At 40.2% G+C, this 22,029-nt stretch overlaps 1 protein-coding gene across 1 annotated transcript in view; it reads left to right on the forward strand.

The window, feature by feature from the left end:
• The window catches only part of UST (uronyl-2-sulfotransferase), a gene marked incomplete at its 5' end in the record, with an annotated part of 108,561 nt that overhangs the window by 61,376 nt on the left and 25,156 nt on the right, over positions 1-22,029 (forward strand). Inside the window, 2 exon segments of the mRNA XM_009324154.1 lie at positions 14,377-14,474; positions 16,728-16,885. Coding sequence (XP_009322429.1) covers positions 14,377-14,474; positions 16,728-16,885 — 256 coding nt within the window.

Below are 22,029 nucleotides of genomic sequence, written 5' to 3' on the forward strand. Positions count from 1 at the left end.
ATAGGGGCAGCAGAGCAGAAACCATCCCCAGTTGCAGCAGCAGGGAAGCCACATGCAGAAGCAGCGTGGTTTTCTTCTCTGCAGCTCCTTCTGCATTTCAGGCCTGAGATTCAAAGTCAGTCGATGCTGGGCAGAAGGCTGATAAGAAAGCAGAATTAGCACACAACTCACACTTCTAGCTTTTTTCTCACCATTCAAGACGCTCGTGGTAAAGTGCCACCACAAATGTGGTGCGTCAAGGAGACATAAAAGACGTTTACACCTTGCTGCTATGAGGAAGCCGGTTATTTTTTCTTAAAAGTCAGTACTGCGCTTTTAAGATTTATCATCTAACTTAAAAAAATGGGCAAAACCAAAGAAATTTATAACCTGTACTGTATGATGATCATCATGTGTTTTCTCTTTTTTAACGGAGAGCTCTGCAGCAGGTTTCTTTTTCTCTTCTGCTAGGCAGTGTACTTGCTGTGACTGGATTACTTCAGGTGCACATCACGAGCTGTTTGGATACAGTCCCTCTCCCTTTAGCATCAGTGAAAGGGAGCTGTATCACTGGAATTCACGACAGCAGGTAGTCTAAGCTATAACTGAGCAGTATGTTGAAATAAAACTTTGAAGATGCATCAGCTAGACAGCATTCATTTTCTTTAGTGAAAATTTTGCTACATCTGCAGATGAGAGAAGCTTAATAATTAAGAGAAATACTGCTTTCCTACAACCTGCAATAAATTTTTTAGATTTATTATGGTGTATCTTCTCTTCTCCATATATATACTCTTTTATTTTGAAGATTTATATTGAAGAAAGTAAGCATTTTCCTCCCTAATTCTTGTCACATGAAGTTCTGTAAAAATATATGCAAATTGAATGATCTCTCGTGTTTGTTTTGCCTCTGTCTTGATGGGATATATGAGAGCAATAATATTTAATGCTCATTGCCAATGAAATTCATTTCCTTTTGGCTCATGGATTGCTTCTCTTTGATAACATCTTCAACGTTCAGAACTCTGATATTTGTTTTAATAAGCCTCTTTTAAACTTTTGTGTTGTTAAAACTATTCTTTGTGGACCTCTACTAAAAACAGTGTAATGCTAGCTTCAAGATCTTGTGGCATTCATAGAACTTAAATGTGTTTCTGTTAGTATATGGATTTTTGAGGTTTGGGCTAAAATCTGATGAGCATAATTTCTGTGCATGCAGTCAAGCTTTAAAGGAATGAGAACGTTTGACCTGGGAAAGAAGACATGAGAAAAATGTGAACTACAGAAATGTTTTGTTATTAAAATAGGCTTTCCTGTATTGTAGCAACGAAGCAATATCTTTTTGAAACATTTAAATCCTGTGAGATCTGTGCAAATGACATTGTGTCATATGTAAAGGTGTGAACTTTCTGCATTAAGCCCTCTTGAGACATGAGCACCATCCAGCCCAGCTGGGGAAGACAGTACAAGCTGGGGAGAGGCTAAAGGGTTGCTTCCCCTCCAGTGTCCTCCCAGCTTCTGACGTTCTTCAGCTTACCAATTTCCTGAGCCAGATGTTGCTTCCATATCTGTGTTTAATAGCCCTTGATAGACCTTTCTTCTATGAATATATCTTTTTTATTTTCTTTTTTTTTTTTAATACTCTCTTGTTTTTTTAAACCCAGTAACACCTTTGTCATCCGGAGTATCCTGTTGCAAGGACCTATGCGTTTACCAGCACTGAATTTCTTCCAGCATTTTATTGCCTAATCAGCATTATAGGGTCCTTCTATAACTCCTTGAGGTCGGTTTTCTTATCTGCTCTCATTAATATTCCCTGAAAAATTTGCTACTTCACTGTTAACCCTTCTTTGTTATGCACAAGAGATGTCTCAGCACAGATGCTGTGTGACCCTACTCAGTGTCTTGTTTCACTAAGAAAACTAGCCATTTTATTCCTGTCCTTAGGTTCCTGTCCTTTATCGGCTTCTCCTCTATTTTTTTTTTCCATGAGAATTTAGCAACGCAGGACTGTGTTTATCACATCTTTAGTGACTGAATCAAAGACCTGTTGGAAGTTGGAGAGGCACAGCTTTCTCTGCTGACCTTGATTCTTCCCCTTGCTGGTTGTGTTCTTCAATATAGTGTCAATGAATACTAGCTGGTTCTGGCAATCTTCTGTTCATTTTATCAATTTTTTCTAAAGCGTCTTTGAGTGTCACTTCAGTTCAAGACTGTTCTTTTCCTGACTTATGCCCACTCTGTATGTGAAAGCATCCCAGATCTCCGATGGTATTTTTTGTGACACAATTTTTCATTCTGAGCAATCTGTAATGCATATCTCTGCTCAGTTGTGAGCAAGACTTCCTCTCAATCCAGGACACACTGAATCTTAGTATTATAATGTGCTTGGCTGGACGGCAAGGCTTTTAACATTAACAGAGTGGTGTATTAGAGCGGTGATGATCTGCGGTGTTATACGATGATTTCCTCTGTATCTTCTCCAGTTTGGTTTTTGAAAAATGCGTAGCACAAATGTTTTCTGGGATCCAGCATTTCAAGTCAAACAGAAGATGCTGGGTTCCAGGAGCCAGAGACATGAAATTATTCTTTAATTCCATCCATGGCGCCCTCTTATTCAGATGAGAACTTACATAAGGCACCGGCAGGGTCTTTTCTGCTTTACTTGGAGCTGAAAAAGCCTAAGTTAAAAAGTGTTCTGTTTTAGGACTTCTAAGATATTGAAGTAATTCCAGAAGACAGTCTTAAAAAAGGAAATGCTGTACAGAAATGTAAATCTTTGGATGAATAAAATTGTGCTATGAAACAGATGTCCTGCAGTTATTCCTTGTGTTCATCGAGATCAAGACAAAAAGGAGTTTCCTTAAATTATATTAAGGTGTTTTCGTATCAGATACTAGCAGAGGTTTTCTGACAGTAGGAGCAGTAAAGCAGTGATACAAATTAGAGCAGATATGAACATTTTTATGAACAGATTGGACAAATGGCAACCCTAGTTTAGGTAAACTTGGTTCTCCCTTAGCAAAGGATGGGCTAAAATGCTTCTCGACGCCCTGGGTCTTCTGTAGCAGCCTTTCTTGCCGGGACGGACAGCAGCCAGGGCTGCGCCGCATCGCCAGGTGTGGTGAGAGCACCCTGCCAGGAGGACCCTCACCCACCAGCTGCATTTCTGTCCGCTTCCAGCCCTCTGACTTCAGCCTCATAGTCAGCTCCAGGCTGAGGCTGTCGTGTGTCGAAGAATAACTTTATCTGTGCTCCAGAACTACCTTTTGTAAGCATAAATTGTTGGATGTATCTGTTGACTCACTGCTTTTCTCACAGGCATCTGTTGGCTAGGGCCCAGCAGCACTGCATTAGAGAGGGCTGAGAAATCCTTGAGGTGGGGGGTGTTTCCTGCTCAGCGTTTGCAGAATCGAATATATGCCATTCCTAATTGACTTTGTTAAGAGTCATCATCCGAGCAGACTAATTTTCCAGGTTCTTTTATGAAGAGGTGTTAGTAAACAGAATTGACAGATGTACTGTCTCCCTGCTGTTAGTTACCACTGGGATTCATTCTTAATTGCAGTATAACCGTCTGTATTTTTGGTCTTCCCTGGATCTGTGCCCTCTGTAACAGGATGGTTATTTAATGCTTATACACTTCTTCCAGCTGGCAGGCACTCTCCCTTTTTTTGGCATAATTTCCTTCTATTTTTTTTCATATATTTCCCGTACTAAGACGGTTCAAGGTGAAAAATACAAAAGCGATGGAAAAGGAAGAATGAGAAGGTGCCGCCTTACAACTATGAAGTGATTCCGTTCTAATTGGTAAAACTGGTCTTTGACAAATTACTAATATGATTTTTGATAACAGAGAAGAGAGAAATATATCCACCTATGTATTTTCTCGATGTACATCATTGTAAATTAGAAAATTGGGATCTACAAATGTGTTTAATGTTTGTCACATCTGAACAGTAGCGTGTGGGCATAGTTCATCATCTCTGCTATGTTAACGCCAGCAAAAGGTTGTATATGAATGACTAATTTATGCCTGCACTAAATGAAAATGTAGACAGTTAGCAGAAGACACTGTTTTGTTAGCTGCTGCTTCACTTGCTCAGATGCCAGGAAGAAGAGCTGAATACATTGTTGGCAGAAAAGCCAGGCAAATTAGCCCAGCCAAAAGAGTCCATCAAAAAGAAAAAAAGTGGGAATTAAACTTGGCAGCCTATTTGCTTATGTGGTCTGGGGGAAAAAATGAAAAAACACATCTTTTGCCAGAAAAAAGTGGAAAGTCAATTCAAAGAAAACCCAGAATTACCCTCTACCAAAAGAAAAAAAAAACCAATGAAATCTATGCTGATGTAAAGACAGCACAAATTGAATCTAAGCAAGCCATAGGCTTCCCTAGGCTAGCTTTAAAAAGTCAAGTTTCCTCATTAGAGCGCAATTAAAAGACGACTTAACTGAACCAGCCTTCATATCCTAACATTTGAAAATACTTTTATCTTTTTCTCCAGATTTTTGTAATAGAATTTTCTCTTGAATAATTGTGTTCTTACAGTACAGGCTTTTTTAATTAAAGAAAAAATCTCTCATACTATGAAACAAAATGAAGTTTCATTAACTTGCAAGTATAACTGTCTAGCCTACCGACGCAGTTACTCAGGAAAAGTATCAAGCTTTTGAGGAGAGGAATAGAAGATGTATATATTCCTTATTGTATTACCTCTGCTGATACTCAGGTTTGATCTCAAGTCATCAATAGTTGCCACGGGTTCTGTAAGCTTCCCATCCCCTCTCTCAAATGCAACATTAATGTGCTACCCTGGAGCATGTGAAATAGAAATATTTAGTATAAGTCTGTAAGCTGTCCTTGTAACCATAGGTGAAGAAGGCTTAGCAGAAAGCCATGGGGAGTTATGGAATTGTTGCTGTGCAGCGGTGCAGTGTAGTGGTATGCTTTGCACCCCCAAAGAAACGCGGCAGTGAGGAGGTGACCGTATGTGTTGTCTAGATTAAAGCCATTTTTGTCTGTGAGAACAGCAGTCATACTACACATAGATAACAGCAGACATATCTACTCAAACCTTTAAGTTTGGATGCTGTTTTGGGTACAGAGGTACGTTCAGCCTCGATCTAAACATGTTAATTGGTTAAAACTCATTCCCTGGAGATGAAACTGGATAAAAAAAACCCCTATGTCCAGGCTTTCCAAGTTTTTATCACAAGTACCAGAAATACTTTTAAATTTTATTTTCTCAAGTCAACTAAGAGCACTTGTGCACAGCTCCCACCACCCTTTTCAAGATGGCTGGTGGACTTTCCCCCACCTGGAGGGAAGGAGAGCTATCTGGCCTGTCTTCTCCATCCATCAGGTCTCTGAGCTGGAGACTCAGAAGAGGAAATTGTAGCAATCCTGCTCATGAGAGAGAGTGCCATGCTAGAGAATGAACAAAAATGCTTCTTCTCCTTTAATTTTATTTAGATTAAACATTGGGGAACTAGGGTTTTTTTTCAAGTTTCTAAAGTGCATTTTTCTTTAAAGAAAGATTTTTCAAAGCAGAGACCTTTTATGGTCCCCACTTCTTTAATATATTTTTTTTCATGTATACATCGTTGACTGGCTTCAAGCCAACACAGTGGTGTGACTTGCTGGCCAGACCAGTAATGCCAGAGAGGAAGAAAAATGTCTTTGGAGCTTTTTGGCTTGCAGTAACCTAGCTGGACAGAAAGGCTGATGCGGAGAGGAGCTGAAGTGTGGGCACTTGAACGTTGTCTCCATCCGTAGCTGTCTGTTGTTTCCCCAGAACAACTGTGGATGTGGTAACTTTTCATAAAAGTCCTCTCAAAAATAGCCCAGTGAATAATCAGGAAAACATAGCAGGGTCCAATCCTCCCAGTTATCCTCATTGTTTCCTGGGGAATCCCTGGGGGCTTTCTGCAAGACGCCGGGTTGGCCTTGGTAGCCCCTGGCTACTGACAGCGTGCTGCCACTGTCTCTCGGTCCCTGGGTCTTCTGTTCGCCTGCATGAAAGCCAGTCATCCGCAAGAGAGAGACGCTGTAGCTTGTAGGTGAACACCCCCATGTGTCAAAGGAAGTGGTTGACTAATGATTTGCTGACAGAAGTGTTGGTTGTAGGAAGCATCTGAAGAATTGGAAAAGAAGGGAAGGGAAGAGAGTCTGTTTCCAGATAATAATAAGTGAAAAATAATTGGAAGGGGGGACTCAACACATTTATAAGAGCACATTGCTTTGTTTTACAGGGCAGCTTCTGTTTTGAACTTAACCTGTAAATAAGATGGCTAGAGGACAGCAGCTTGAATCAAATGAACTGGCTCTACGGGGTGCTTTGGCTCATCCAACACACTGCTGCCAGGAGTCCTTAAGACTTTCTAAAGGATATTCTTCTGATCTCCTGTGTAGGCTGTTACACTGTCTCCTCCAGTGGTGCACTGGGACTTACAGAAGTATGGGTGATGAGAAGCATCTTTTCTTCTCTTCATTCTCTAGTTGATTTTGCTTCTGCTTTTTATCAAATACATGATTTAACTGAAGGCAAAGAGCAGTTTGTTGAAGAAATGATAATGAGGGTTTTCTGGGAATTTAAGAGATCACGGATTTTTTTTTTTTTTTTTAAAGAAATTTGAATCAAATGAACTGGCTCTACGGGGTGCTTTGGCTCATCCAACACACTGCTGCCAGGAGTCCTTAAGACTTTCTAAAGGATATTCTTCTGATCTCCTGTGTAGGCTGTTACACTGTCTCCTCCAGTGGTGCACTGGGACTTACAGAAGTATGGGTGATGAGAAGCATCTTTTCTTCTCTTCATTCTCTAGTTGATTTTGCTTCTGCTTTTTATCAAATACATGATTTAACTGAAGGCAAAGAGCAGTTTGTTGAAGAAATGATAATGAGGGTTTTCTGGGAATTTAAGAGATCACGGATTTTTTTTTTTTTTTTAAAGCATATTTCAACTCCTGACAAATATGTGGAAGAAGGGAACTTGAATACCTGCAAAAGTGTGAAATGTCTGTGCGGCCTTTCGGGAGCTGTATAGAAGCATTCAGAAGTCTCTCTCTTCAAAAACAGACATGCCAAGCGAGAAAGAGTTGAAAAAAATATTATCTGTGACTGAAAACTAGTTTTAAAATGCAAACCTCAGCTCAGCTTTCTAATGCAGTGTTCATCGAAGGTAAAGCAGCACACCTCTTGGCCTTCAAGCAGGAAAGCCATGGTGAAGCCAGCTAGAAGAGGTCATCTTTGGGGAGTGCAGCCCGAGCTGTTTGGGCACCCCAGGCACTTCCCTGTTTCGTGCTCCAGTCCCCAAAATCCTGTCATTGGCCTCTATCTGCTGTAGCATCTGTCTTCACTGGGCAGACCTAAATCTGTTGCATGGCCCCACCAGAAGATTGGCCTTACTGGATGTCTGTGGTAGGTGTAGTCTTTTCTTTCGCAGCAGTTGAGATCCTTGTGGCTCCTCTTCAGGATGAAATGCGAGGGTAGCTACCTGAGATCTGCCAGGTAGCTAAAAAGACAGAAGTCCCTGGCATCTGTGAATTTCACAGTGCCACAGGCGAAGATGCTGGGAGCATGGGTGGCTCTTGCGGTCCTGGCAGTACTTGGGCGCAGCGGACAGGGAGTGCCAGGGTGAAACGGCCATGCGCTCTGGTGACTGTTTCCTAGTTGTTGCAATGACTGCGGTGGCAAAATGACTAAAAGACACGAACAGGGCAGCTGAAGTCATTAAATGTGGCCTGTGTCGCTCCTAGGGGGATGTGCCCTGCGCAGCTGGAGTGCAGTGATGCTGCAGTGGCATCGCCACGTTTCTGTGAGCAAGCCCAATGTTGTTCACTCTTTTGGTAGAAGACTAGAAGGCAACAGAGGGAAAGAAAAGGGTTTCTGTTGCTTTTTGAGCTGGCGGAGCCTGCACAGGAGTGAAGGTGCCATCACAGCTGGTGCAGGGGGGCATTCAGGGACAGAAACCCGCATTTGAGTTAGCTAGATCAGCTCTGCCATCTCATGGAGCTTCTCCTCGAAGTGCCCACTGCTCGCTCTGCAGCCTGCCACTGGTGTCCTAGTAGACTTGTCTAGCTTGCTGTCATCTCCAGAGGACCATCATCCCACCCAGTTCCGCACAATCCACCCCATCTGGCAGGCCTCCTTCGGGGGACTCGGTGCCATGATAATATGGGCTGGGAAACACTTGGCTTCGTCTGTGTTGGCAGTGCTGGTTTGGGAAGTGATGCCCAGCACCTGCCCACCCCACAGCAATCTGCTGCCAGTGCCGTTAGCGTAGACACAAAAACAAGTACCAAATGCCTCCAGAATTTGAAAGAAACAGGTCATCTTGCTGCTGTGTGGCTCTAGTTATCCAAATACTTGATTGAGATAGAACAGAAACATTAAGTATCACCTGATGAAGTAAAAACCTCTCTAATTAGGGTTAAAAATGTGTTGCATTATAGTTTATTGTCCATAAAAATACGTAAATAATCTGTGCTCCTAAATAAGATTTAGTAAGTCGTGTTATGTTTATATTTGAAAACCTTCATGCCAACTATACCTTGACTTTTCAGTGTCTTTCTGCAGTCTTACAAAGTAGAAAGTTGTGCTTTGCCTTCTTTCATTTCATATTTACACTCGTGAGCCCTTTTCTGAGCTGTCGTGTTTACATTTTCTTCCCCATCGCTCTACGGCCACCCAGAGCTCCTTAGCTGGGATCAGAGGAAGCGGCGGATTTTTTTTTTCAGCATGGTTCTATTTAGTTCATATGATGCAACGGTGTCTTCAGGATGTAATGGTCAGTTTGACCTCTTTACAAACACCAAGCAAGTATGTGAGAAAACATTTTACAAGCTGCAAGAGGATTCTTGAGGGCTCTCAGCAGAGCAGAATAATTTTCCTTGGCTGGCAATGGTGAGGATTAGTCTGCGCCACTGACTGTAGCAGCGTATGAAGAACAGCATTGTAAGCAGGAGAGGTCACCGTAGACCGGGCTCACTCACTGGTTTTCCACATCATTTTATTTCATTTCCTTTTATGGAAACTTGAAAGGTATTTATTTAGGTCGCTGCTTCCCCTCTAGCCTTTATGACACACCTCAACTTCACATCTGCAACCTTCAGACTTAAGTAAGGAGCATGCACCATAGCTGGGCTGTAAGCAGGGTCTTCTCCTGGTTTCACAGAAGTTGCAGTATCACATGAGGACAGGGCATGAAAAGACAACATGTTGTATTTTTTTTTTTTATTTTGAGAGAAAGGCTGGTTTTATGGCTTCCCATAGATTAATAGATGATTAATGGAAAAATATTTGCAAGGCATGTGTGAGAGTTATGATTCCTGATTTTAAATTGTTAGGGATACTAAGAATTGCCATACATCCATGGCAGAATCTGGCGTTTCTGTAATTTTTGGTTGAGACACTGGGGATCAAGAAATAGGGAATGCTTTGAAGCCCAAGAATTATTTCTTTTTTTAAAAAACTTAGGTGTTCCTTCTACTGGACAAAAAAAGTTATTTCCCCCAGTGCTCTTAGGATTTTATATTAGGAGGAAAATAAACCAAACTCTCAAATCTAAGGTCACATCTTTTTATATATGGTACAGTATTTGCAATGAGTTAAAGACATTAACTTAAGTAAATTGTTTATTGTTCTACAAAAAATACTTTAAAGTTTGCTCTTTTTGTGGTAGCATTAAAATTCCCAAAGGAATTTTGTATCCTTGAAATATTTTTAATCGTGTGCCACCTTCCTCTTATGACATGTATGAACTCGCTATGGCAAATAAAACAGTTCATTTGTTATTAACTTTAAAAATATATATATTAATGACACACCTTTGATATATTTCTGATAGATCAGTAGTCTGGCTCGTTGACAGATTAATAGATTAGGGCATGTTGTGATTTTTATATGAAAGGCAATTTTACAGAAGAAGGAAGTAGACATTACCAATTATCATTTCAGCCAAAATTGTAACAATAGAAAAATATAGTACTGTTAAAAAGAAAGATTGTTTCTGTTGTTACTTGCAGCCCCAGGGCTGGTTCCCAGGCATCCCTCTGCCCTGCTGGAGACAGAAGCCCAGTGGGATGTGAGCAGTGTGGATTGTAGCCAGGAGCTGAGGAATAAAATAAAATTCCTCTTTCTTTATTGTGGAGGGGTATGATCAAAGTAGCTCTGTTTCTTTCTTTCTATATCTTTCTCAGCTGTGTTTGAATAATTTTTTTTACAAGGCTCCTCCAGTGATTTAAATGAGCAAGGCTGTCATCTGTCACCTTGCAATTTTTTGTCTCACATAAAAAACCTTTTTGCCCTGAAAGATCTGTGTCCTCCTGGTGGGAAGACATGCTCTTACTGGCAAATGTAGCATTAATGTTGCTTGGGCTAACAGACTAACACTGCCTAGAATAATGAAATTTCACCTTAGCTTTTCGTGCTCAGAAAAAACAGAAATTCCTGCAAGTCCAACTAGCAACCAAAGAGCAGCTTCCTTCAGCTGTGTTTAAGTTTTGTAATGACTAGCACACCTCAGGCCAACCTTTATTTTGCCCCACCTCTTGGTTAAAAACTGTGATTTCATGGAGCTGCATAATTATCATCAAGTAAAATCTCTTCTGAGGGGATGGATGGTGGCTGGTGATTTATTTCACGAACTATGAATACATTAAAATAGGAAAGGCAAGCAGGTGCTGCAAATGCATCAGGACCCTCCAGCAGCTGTAATGAGGGTCACAGCGGTGGTGGTAAACTGAGACTGGAAAGGGGCAATGCTTTTACCACAGAGTAAACCTCGTGCTTCTGATGTCAGGAACGTGAAATGTGTGCTGTTGGGTGGCAACAAATTGTAGGTTCCTATGAAAGTATACCTGGCCTTTATCTTAAACCTTGAGTGCATCAGTGAGGAGGGGGGGAAGATTTTTGTCTCTCATCCTTTTGCATTCCTTCCACAAATCAAATTTGAAGGGAATTGCCAGTCGATCATTTAGATTAGTGCCGTCCTGGTTGTTTCAGTGATTCTACAGCAGTTTACCCTAAAAAGGAATACTAAAAATCTCTTTTTGACTAAATATAAGCTGTTCACTTATTAAAGCCACAGGATTTTTCACGTGAATTTACGTTGTTTTTATTGTATGATGTTTCTCCTGCCATATTAATCAAATACTGCTTTCAGAAGGATAAGAAGATCCCTGTTACGCTTCTGGATTGGGTATTGATACTTATTTATCTCAGGGAATATTTTCTGACTCACTGTATTCATTATTCTTGCAAAGAAATAATAACTTTCTTTGTTGTGAGTTAATGTCCCTTCACCTTTTTATAGGAGCAAGAAAGGAGGAACAGCTCTTGGTTGGATGATACTAATGATTTTTAAATCTTACATAAGTTTTTCTGCCTTCTAATTAATCCATCAATCAAGTGGAAGCTGGCTTAGACATAATTTAAAGTATTGTCAGGACAGTATTTCCAATTTTTTTGAATCCAAGCAATTCATGAATTCATTGCAGGTCTCTGCAGGTTCTTATGAAAACTGAAAATACGTATTGCTGAAAACATCTCTGGTGGTGTAAGGGCATAATAAACCTTTTAAGAACTGCAATTTTTAGTTCGTGTTTGTCCTGGTTTTGACTGGGATACAGTTAATTTTCTTCCTAGTAGCTGGTACAGTGCTGTGTTTTGGATTTAGTACGAGAACAATGTTGATAACACACCGATGTTTTAGTTGTTGCTAAGCAGTGCTTACACTAGTCAAGGACTTTTCAGCCTCCCATGCTCTACCGACTGAGAAGGCTGGAGGTGCACAAGAAGCTGGGAGGGGGCACAGCCAGGACAGCTGACCCAAACTGGCCAAAGGGACATTCCATACCATGTGACGTCATGCTCACTACATAAACTGGGGAAAGCTGGACAGGGGGGCTGCTGCTGGGGGACTGGCTGGGCATTGGTCCACTGGTGGTGAGCAATTGTTTTTCATTTGCAGCTCTTGTCTTTCTTGGGTTTTATTTGTCTCTCTTTTTGTTATTTTCCTTTTCATTACATTATTATTATTAATAATAGTAATTTCAATTATTAAACTGTTCTTATCTCAACCCATAAGTTCTCACTTTTACTCTTCTGATTTTCTCCCCGGACCCACCGGGGAGCCGGGAGGGAGAATGAGTGAGCAGCTGTGTGGTGCTCAGTTGCCAGCTAAGGTTAAACCACAACACTCTCAAAGCAGCATGACCTGATAGATTATTTGCTTCCTGTGAGCCATGGGCTGAAGATGGAAAACTCCAATAGGACAGCTTACGTGTGTGCACAGGACTTCAGCGTACTCGCTACATAGACTTCACTATGCCCTTGAGCATCACAGCACTTCTCAAAAAAGCAAAGAGCACCTCTCATTTGAAGTACTTCCAGTTTGCGTAACACATCTCTCTTCACTGAAGCGTTCCACACGGTACTCACATCAATGTACAGCAAGTCAGTTCTTTAACTACCACACCATTATGTCTCAAAACCAAGTTTTGCTCTACCAATTCTTTTACCATTTTTATTATTTTCAAAGCTGTACAGAATGCTTTTACATCTAGTTTGAAAAACTAGAGTTCTTACCCTTTTACTTATACTTCTACCTGACCTGAAAAAAGTGATATAGCTAATTACAAAGAAAAAAGTTTTTTAAAAATCAGTTTCCAGCCTAAACACTGTACTTTAAGATGAAAATGGCACATTAACATAGAATTCCAGCTGTGAATAGTCTCCAAAAAAGTTGTGCTCAGTTAAACCACGACACTGTTAAAAAAAAAACCAACTATTGGGATGGTAGGAGGGACACATTGTCTGTGCCACCAGTAAATTTCTTAGTAATATTCATAACATTGAGAATGGGGGGCTGGTTAGCTTTAGCTCAGAGCCTTGAATGTAAAAATTCAGGTCTTGACCATAAATCTTATGGTACCTATTTAAGGCAAGCCCTTCTCAATATGCTTGAATACACTGGGGGAGCAGGGGAGATGGGTTGTTTGTATCCCAGCTGGCAATTTTTATGTTGTTTTCTTTGATGATTCCTCACCATGTGATTTACTTCCCAGCCCAGGATCTTCTGATGTGCTTACAAAATCTGATTTACATAAGTGTAAAACAGAGGAGGAAACAGGAATGTACTTTAAAAGGCTTATGGACCCAAATGTGACACTAATGAAGTTAGGCGTGAGGGCTGAAGTTCTGGGAAGAGCTTGTCTGTGCTGAGGTCTCAGGAGCGGATGCTGGGGCTGGAGGCCTGTACCCCACGCTGCCCCAGGAGAGCAGGGGATGCTCTCCCTATCTCCCACACTGCCAAGCACTTCTGTCTTGCAGAGGACATGTTGCCCACTGAAGTGTTCTCTATCGCATTTTATTTACTTGATGAAGTATGGATTTGATTAGTCATTGTTTTGATATTGATGTGTATCAAGCCAGTTGCATTGTAAAAGCATGCATCTTTAAATAAGAATGAAGATTGGTTTTGCAAAGATGAGATCCTTTCATCTTTGCTTATGTGGTCTTGCACCTTTTTTTTTTTGCCTCATATGTCTCTCTGGAGTCAGTGGGTCTGCTTGCAGAGTAAGAGTCTATTAGACTAGATAAGGATAGGGGAATTCAGTCCTGCTTGCAGGACTTTACTCTTCTAGCCAGAGTAAAGCTAGAAATGGAATACAGTTCCTCAGGGTTCAGTAGCTATGCCTAGTCTTTGAAAAATTATAAACAGCTCCTAATTAGATGAACGATAAATCAGGAAAATTATAAATAATTTCTAATAAGCCCTTTTCTCAGTGAGGGTTTACATGATAGGCTCAATTCTGAACATCTGAGGAATGTACAGAATTGTAAGCAAAAGTGATCTATGTTTTTATATCAAGAGTAAGCTGCGGAAATTACAGCTTACAGTTGTTCATTCCAGTCATTGAATGAAGCAGAATAAAAAAAAAAAAAAAAATTTGTTATGTCAATTTGATTTATTCTGGCTATTTCAGGTGTCCCCCAGGATGTATTTAGAAGAAAGAAGAGTCTGAAAATAATCTCCTGAATATTTTAAATATAACTCAATATGAAAGTTGATCCATGTGTCCCGCTTTGAATCATGCAATAATCTCAATATAGTAATTGTGTTATTTGCAGCAAGAAAAAAAAATGTGGTTTTTTGCATTCTAGGACAAAATCACTTTTTTTTTCCCTCCTGAAACTTTCTAATGATATTTAGAAGTAGATAATTTGACCAGTAGATGACTTTTGAGGTATTTCTTGTAGCCCCAGCACAATCCTTTGACTCTGAGATGGCTGTATAAAGTATGAGATGAAGAAAACACTTGTTAATAGAGAAAGGAAAATGCAGTATTCAACCTCTTTCTTTTTTTTTTTTTTCTCCCTTTCCTCCCCCACAGGACATTAATGTATGTATCCTTGAAAACTACCCCGAATGTTCCAATCCCAGGTTATTTTACATCATACCATATTTCTGCGGACAGCATCCAAGATGCAGGTAAATATATACAAGGTATCCCAATTTGTTCAGCAATAGCTATTGCCAACATTTTGTCAGGAACTGGTAATAAAGAGGCAACAGTTATTTGAAATACAAGAGAAAGGGGTAAGTGCAATGTATATGGTGGTATGTGGTAACTGGATGCATCTATTTTGGAGTGGGGGGGGGTAATGCAAATGTAGTACTATTCTTTTTTCTTGATTTAATACTTGAATAATTCATCAAATCTGGATGTATTTACGTGGATTTCTCTCTTGTGGGTTGGCAATGTGAGAATGGCAGTGACTATATGTGCTCATTACTCATTTTACCTGCACTGTAATTTTGTAATACATGTTTTAGCTCTGCTCAGGTGCTTGTATCAGATCTATATCTGAGGAATTCCATGTTTTTATGTCTGTGTAAGAAATAGTAATCATGCTTAAAACTATGTAAAGTGCAGCCTTCTACTGCTGTAATTGAGCTAGTTCATTTTTAATGTGTCTATTTATGCCATTCTCATATTGCTGTATTATTGATACTGCATAGTAAACTTTTATGCAATAATATGTGAAGAATTTTAAATACCTTCTTGTTTTCAGATACTTTTATATTGTTGGTCACAGCACGTTCTTTATTAGGTTTGTTCAATTTCAAGGTATTCTATTTATTTATTGTTACTGCTTGTCCATAGTGGAACAACTGCACATGTTCTCAAAAAATTCTTTCAAAAGCCATACTTTTTGTAGCAGTAATAAGTAGTGAAAATGTGTTCATTCTTATGTCTCAGAACATAAGAATGTTACTCTCTTTCTAAGTATCTTTGCTGTAAAATCCTGCTTTAGTTTTTTGACATAAGTGAGGGTATGATTAAGAAACAAAGGAGATTCGTGACTTCATTTTCATTACACTTTTTTTTCATAATGTATTTTGGCCTCATTTGCAAATGCTTATATTTGCACACTTTACTTGTATATATGAGTAATCCCATTAACAACAGTGACATGTCTGAAGGCTTTCACAACATACCTCTATGGGGTTTCTGAGCAGTGTATTGAAGTACTGTTTTGTAGCTTGTTATAGATGTGTCTCCTATCGTGCCATTGCACTTCCTTCAGCTATTTCCTAGTCTCACAAGGAGCTGCAAGAAGGAAGCTCGTAGTATTTGTAAGGACACTCTGCTTTTCTAGAAAATGGACCTATTCAAGGAAGGTGGTAGGGAACGAAAAACCTGCGCCAAGTCTGCTCTAGTGGGAGTGTAAAGCAGTAAGCCTTTCTGCATGTCATCAGAAGAGCTTCTGACAAATATTGGAAGTTCACTATCGCACAGAATTTGCAATAGCCTAATGGAAGTCAAGGAAGAGGTGTGATCTCCAGCCCCTCTCAGGTAGCCTGTGTGACTCAGATGTTCATCATACCAGCTGGACCCTGGGAGAAAGCTAATTTCCTTTAGTTTGGGACACTGGCATTATATCCCTTATCAATATGAACGCTGACTGCTGCTCCCAGGACATAAATTAATATGAGTTCATCTAAGGGACTTAGGATTCATACGCTTGTCAAACCTAATTGTGCTTCCATGAAACTACGAGAGAAACATAAAGGTGTACTGGTGTCCTGCCAGCTTCTCCCACTGGGGGGAAAGATAGAATAACCCTAAACTGATCTTCAAAACCAGTTATCAGTCAGAGCAAACAAATGCGAATCCTGTAGCAGAGACACAGGGCAGTCAGGGGTAATGGCAGGGAAAGGGAAGCTCATGGAGACTTTGGCAGAAGTTAAAATGAAGGACAAGGTGGGAAACAGGCCAGTAGCCTCCTGTGTGGTATTCACAAGGTAACAGCAGGCAGTGGTTGCTCGCAGCAGTTCTCAGGGACAGGTTCAGGGACACCGCCACCCCTTAGCACCCTTCATCACCCAGGGAAGTCGTTCCTCCCGTGACATGGGTCGTGCTTCTGAGTTGAAATACAGGAGTTCACAAGTTTGAGCTTATAAACAACCCGGTGACAGATGTCTTCAGAACAGAGTGCTTCCACACAGTGATTAACCTCCTTTTAATGTGATCGTGTTTTTACATGCCAAACCAATTCTAGATGTTGTGCGGAAAAGCTCAGTAAGCCTTTCGGGTTTGGTGGGGTTTTTTTAATGTTCTGTTAGAAGTACAGCACTGAATATTTTTTGATTCAGTTGTGTTCTTGGCTTGAATTTCTGAAGTAAATGCATATTTAAACTCTTCCCCCCTCCCCCCCCCCTTCCATTAATTTCATACAGGGAGCCTGGTGAATGGGCCCTTGAAAGAGCAAAGCTGAACGTTAATGAAAATTTTCTGCTTGTGGGCATTCTGGAGGAGTTGGAGGATGTGCTGCTTTTATTAGAAAGATTCTTACCTCATTATTTCAAGGATGTCCTTAGCATCTACAAAAACCCAGGTAACTTTTTCCATTAAAAAGCTATTCTTACAGAAACTTTGGCAAAATCTGCATGGCTGCTGAAAGCTACGTGTTTATGTCTTGTTTAGTCAATGAAGAGATTTATCTCCCTTTTAGGGAACAGATTTGATTGATGGGGAAGGGTACATATTCTCCTTTTATTCTTAATGTTACTGTGTGGTTTTCACTCCTGGGCAAGCACTTGGTGCTCCAGTGATCTTGCCACATGCCAGAAAGCTTCCCCTTTACCACTGGAGTGGCTTGTTCTTCTTTTAATTCTGTCATACTCAGCTCTCAAATAATACTGTCAAAATATTCTCAAAATGGTGTCAGCAATATCTACCTAAGTAAACCTGCAAGAAATGGTTTGGGGAGCTGGACGCTTTGGAGATTGTCCGGTACCAGGATATTTATTTTCCCTCAACCTTGACTAAGAGTTGAAATGAAATGAACCTCCAGTTAAACTGAGTTTAGGTAAAGTACAAGTAAGAACACGTATTTACAGCACTTTAAGTACAAAGCATGCTGAGGAAAAAGACTTGGGAGACTTGAGTAGAGACATGAAAACAGAGAGCACTTAATCTACCTCTTAATTTGCACCCCACAGTCAGTCTGAAAGGGTTCTCTCTTCTCTGCATCAGTCCATCCCTCCCAACGCTTATTTATTGCTAACTTCTTTAGAAGACAGACTTGTATCCTATGCCTAAACCAAGACATACGACGCTTCTGTGGGGCTGTGCATGTCATTCCGGCAGAACTGATTTCCTGCTTACATTTGGCTGGGCCATCAACATCGTATGAACCAGGGAGGGGTAAAACTTCCCTTCTGGCTTGGTGACTCGGTTGCATTCATGTCAGTGTGAAATGCCTACAGCCACTGAAATGTGTATTTTATACCAAAACATGGATCAAAGATGGAATTTTGTTTGTAATGCATGCGGCTGATGGCTGGCTTTTGACTGACGGCAGCTATCACGGTAATCAGTCACTTTGAGAAATTACGGGTTTCTGTCCATAACCAGGAATTATGGATGACTGTCCACCAGTCCCTGCTTCTAGGATGCATTTTTGAACGTCCTGTGTTTAGCAATGATACAGATATTACAGGGAAAGTGGGGCATTCCTCCTCTGAACATGATTTCAGTGGGTCATTATCTGCTTGCCATAAGGCAGTTAAGGCATCTATTTAGAAGGTGTGAGTGTTACTTTGTTGTGGTATTATAATCAGCCATGTTTTGCTCAATAACAGACATAAGGAGAGCATGGTATGGTGTTGACATGAGAGCAATGCCCAGTTTTGGATCAGTTATATCTCCTTTTCTTTGTAAATTAAAAAATAAAAAGACCTACGTTTGTAGTGTGTGGAAATCTTCCTAAAGGTTTGCAGAATTCAGTCTCCAAGGTTTTCCTATGGGGATGTTAGATGAGAGGGAGGCAGGGGATCAATAGAAGCATGCTCTTTGCAATAAGCAGACTTTTCTTTGGGAATCTATAGGACTTCCTCAGCTGTTCTGTGCACCACAGATTTTCATCTATTCAGCACTATTGGGGGAAGCTAACAAACAGCATGTAGGGTCTCGATTTTCATCAGGGTGCCCTAGAAATCGTCAGGTGTGAAATAAGCAATCTCCCAGAACCGTTAAGTGCTGGATAATCTTTCTCTTCACTGTGTATATTCCAGTATCTGGGGGAGATTTGATCCCCTATTTCAGGACAATGATTTCCTCTGGGATTTCATGTGTAAGACTGGTCTTGTGTCATGTGTGAAGATTCATCTCTTTCCTTCAGTATTACCTATGCGGATTAAACTTCTGTTTTATTTTTCCCATTCACTTATTGACAAGGAATAATAGAAAGGAAACAGTTTCCTTGTGTTAACTCTCTCCTCCTGTTTTCATACATGCATGTATTTGGGTTTTTTTTCCAATCACAATTATTTTCAGGTTATTTCTGAGTTGGTGCTAATGCTTATAAAAACCTTAACAGAATCAGCCAGAAAGGAAAAAAAAAAAAAAAAATCCATGTGCTGTGTAACAAATCCTACATCATTCTCCTCAGGGCACCGTAGACCTGATCTGCAACACCCTCTGCTGTTGCATCATGAAGTGCTGGGAAGAAGAGATGTTATTCTGCCCAGCTGTGTGGTGATCCCACAAAGCAGCAGATACTTTGGGCCAAAACTGACCTTTTGTTGCAACTAACACATGTGGATTAAATCTATACAATTTACAGTTTTGTCTGCTGACCTGCTGCTCCACCTGAGATACTCTTATGGCAGTCTTTCCTCTTTTCGTATAAAGAAAATAAAGCTTTTCCAGAACTGATCTTTTATCAGTTGAATATATTGACATGAGAAAAACACAGTGAAGGACCGTGTACAGAAAGGTGATTCACTTCCAGGTCAGTGAATCTCTGCACCAGAGTCCACCGCAATAAGCGGTTCTGGATTAGACACAATTCAAAAACTGGATTTGTAGAGCTGTTTTGAAGCAGAAAGTAAGTGAAGGAAGGCAATTTCCATCCAGTGTTGCTTTAGTGGATTACATAGATTAGAAAGCAGAGTAGGAAATGGGTGATTGCTGTCCCAACAACGTCGTAATCTAAGCCAAATTAAAAGCACCTAACTCTTGCTGTAGGAAGCAAACTGCTGGTTGTTATCAAACCCATAAAATCACATGTGCATTTAAGATATGTCTGCGGAAGTTCTGGGTTAAACCCATTCTTCTTCCCAAGGTTGGGACCCTCCTCCCTCATTACAGGTGCTTTGGGTGGGCACCAGATCACTACAGCTCCTATCCAAGCAAACTTATTATCGGGAGCCTTCAATATAGGTTGATGCTAATAGAAATCAGGAAATCTGGAAACTTTTTCTCATCTCTGTTTCTTTTAACCATGCAATCCATATTCAAACTTCTTTGTTTCTTCTGTGTCTGTAGTAAAATTTCTCATCTGAAGCAGCATGTAACAACATTTATTAAGAAACTCTTGTTCAGTGTCTTCCTCCTAGCTAGAAAACAAAGCCTGTAGCCTTTTTACCTTCAAAAATACTTTGCTGCTATTGTTCTGAAGCAGAGGATCAGTAAAACTGTGGCTCTACTGATCAGATAGATAGTTGGACATTTACATCAGAGAGCACAGAAATGCGAGTGCAGGTATCTGCCCGTATATGTAATGACAGATAACTGCTTAATGCAATATGACTTGAGTGCTTTTGTCGGTGATGCTGATGATTTGTTTTACATAAGCTGGTAGAAGGAAACTGTGAAGAAAGGTAAAATATAAAAAATTTAAGAGAGTGAAATGCAGTTGGCTTGTTCAGACATTATTGCTAACGGTTACTGAGATTTTTAATACATTTTGCTTGCCAGCTGCTGTGTATTTGTTCTGTGCTGGCTTTTTGTTTTCTTTTTGACGGTGTCACATTTTGAAATGCACATCAATTTTTTTCTCAAATTTTGTGAGCTTAAAAAAGTTAGCAATTCTGCATGACAGGAAGTTTTAGTGTCAGAAGACACTAGGAGGATAATTTTCTTCATTGCCTTAATAAAAACGTTGCCTTCAGCTAATCCACATGCCAAATATTTTGACTTGAGTGTTTTATAACAATGTGCAACAAAATGTGAAAGCCCTTTGTGGTGCTGAAGTTTTCATTGGAACCAATCTGGTTTTATCTATCTTGTGGAATACTTCAGAGCTACAGGCTTCCTGTTTTTCTCCTTTTCCACTCTCTTCTTGAAATGAAGTATTTTCTTAATGTTGATACCAAGTCAAGAATTGCGAAAGGACTCTCTTTTTTGATGCCTGTCTTGTCCAAAGTGACAAACTTTTCCTGCCTTGACAGGCAGAACTGCCCTTGAAAAGAGGTAAAAAGGGGGGGGGGGGGAATCAGCGGATGGATTGTTGAATAGGTAGATGGGTAGAATAAATTAAAAAAAAAAGAAAAATACTGCGTTTACTAAATTTCTTTGCTAACACAGTAAAATTTGCTCAAAATTTTGTCTTTTTTCCCCAGCACTGGAGCAAATAGGGTCCAACTGCAGAGCCTTGGATTATATTTACTTCAAAACTTGGAAGTATTCCTTAACTCTTTGAAAGGCCTGAAATAGTTATAGCATAACTTTACACGTAAAATCTCTCCTCACTCTCAGGAGCACAACTGACGAAAAAAAGAATTGGTCAGTCCTGTTGATTTTTGCTGGCTGTAGCTCACTTCCATAGCCTGGCTGGTAGCCAGAAAGCAGAGAATACTTACACAGTTTCTTCTGAAATGGACACGTGTGGGTTTCCTATCTTTGGTGTTTTTAAGAGGCAGAAAATACACACTATACATAGCAAAACACAGAATTTTCTTCTGCCTTGTCAACTTCTGTGGCATGGGGTAAAAGTTAACAGCATCTAATGTAAAAGAATAGGCAATAAAATGTTTTTTATCACCTCAGAAATAACCCATATCCTCTCACCTTTCTGCAGGAGTTCATAAATTTTCTTTGGCACCAGAAGCCCTATAAAAACACTTCTTCCCAATACTAGAAGAAAAATCTTTGTTTCTTGAAAGTTACATTTTGCATGGAGAATGTGTAGATCTTACTCTAAAGCAAGAAGACTGACAAACTTTTCAAACAGTGAATTTTATTGAGTGCAATGAAATTACTCATGCTGTCAGCTGGAAGAAAATACATTGTTCAGGTAAACTGTGGAATGTGCTTTTTTTGAAAATGCAATACAAATGTGATTCTCCTTAAGAATCACATTTACAGGGAATGTTTTTAACTGTAGTAGTAGTATTATCTAGGGTAATATAAACTTGCTGATTTTTTAAATCCATTCTCTTCATGAATACTGGTGACAGAGTCTTGACACTTTCGATTTATGAGCTTCTCCTTCTCTTTAAACCCAGTAAGGAGGGAGATGTTGCCATTTGTTGTTATTGCAAGGCTGAGATCTCGTGAGGCAGATGGTGAAGCCTTCTTTGATGGAGTTAGGAAAAGGGTGGGATCAACCCCGTCAGCCTTTGCACCGTGCTGACGATTGCTCCTGTGCTGGGGCAGCACTGAAGGTGGGGCATGCCTTCATATGATTCCTGTGCTGGAAGTGGAGAAGAGCATTTTCCCACTCCTTGTCAAAATGAAACTCTTTACAAGTGG

The sequence above is a fragment of the Pygoscelis adeliae genome, unplaced genomic scaffold (genome assembly GCF_000699105.1).
Source record: "Pygoscelis adeliae isolate BGI_AS28 unplaced genomic scaffold, ASM69910v1 Scaffold105, whole genome shotgun sequence".
NCBI classification, from domain to species: Eukaryota; Metazoa; Chordata; class Aves; order Sphenisciformes; family Spheniscidae; genus Pygoscelis; species Pygoscelis adeliae.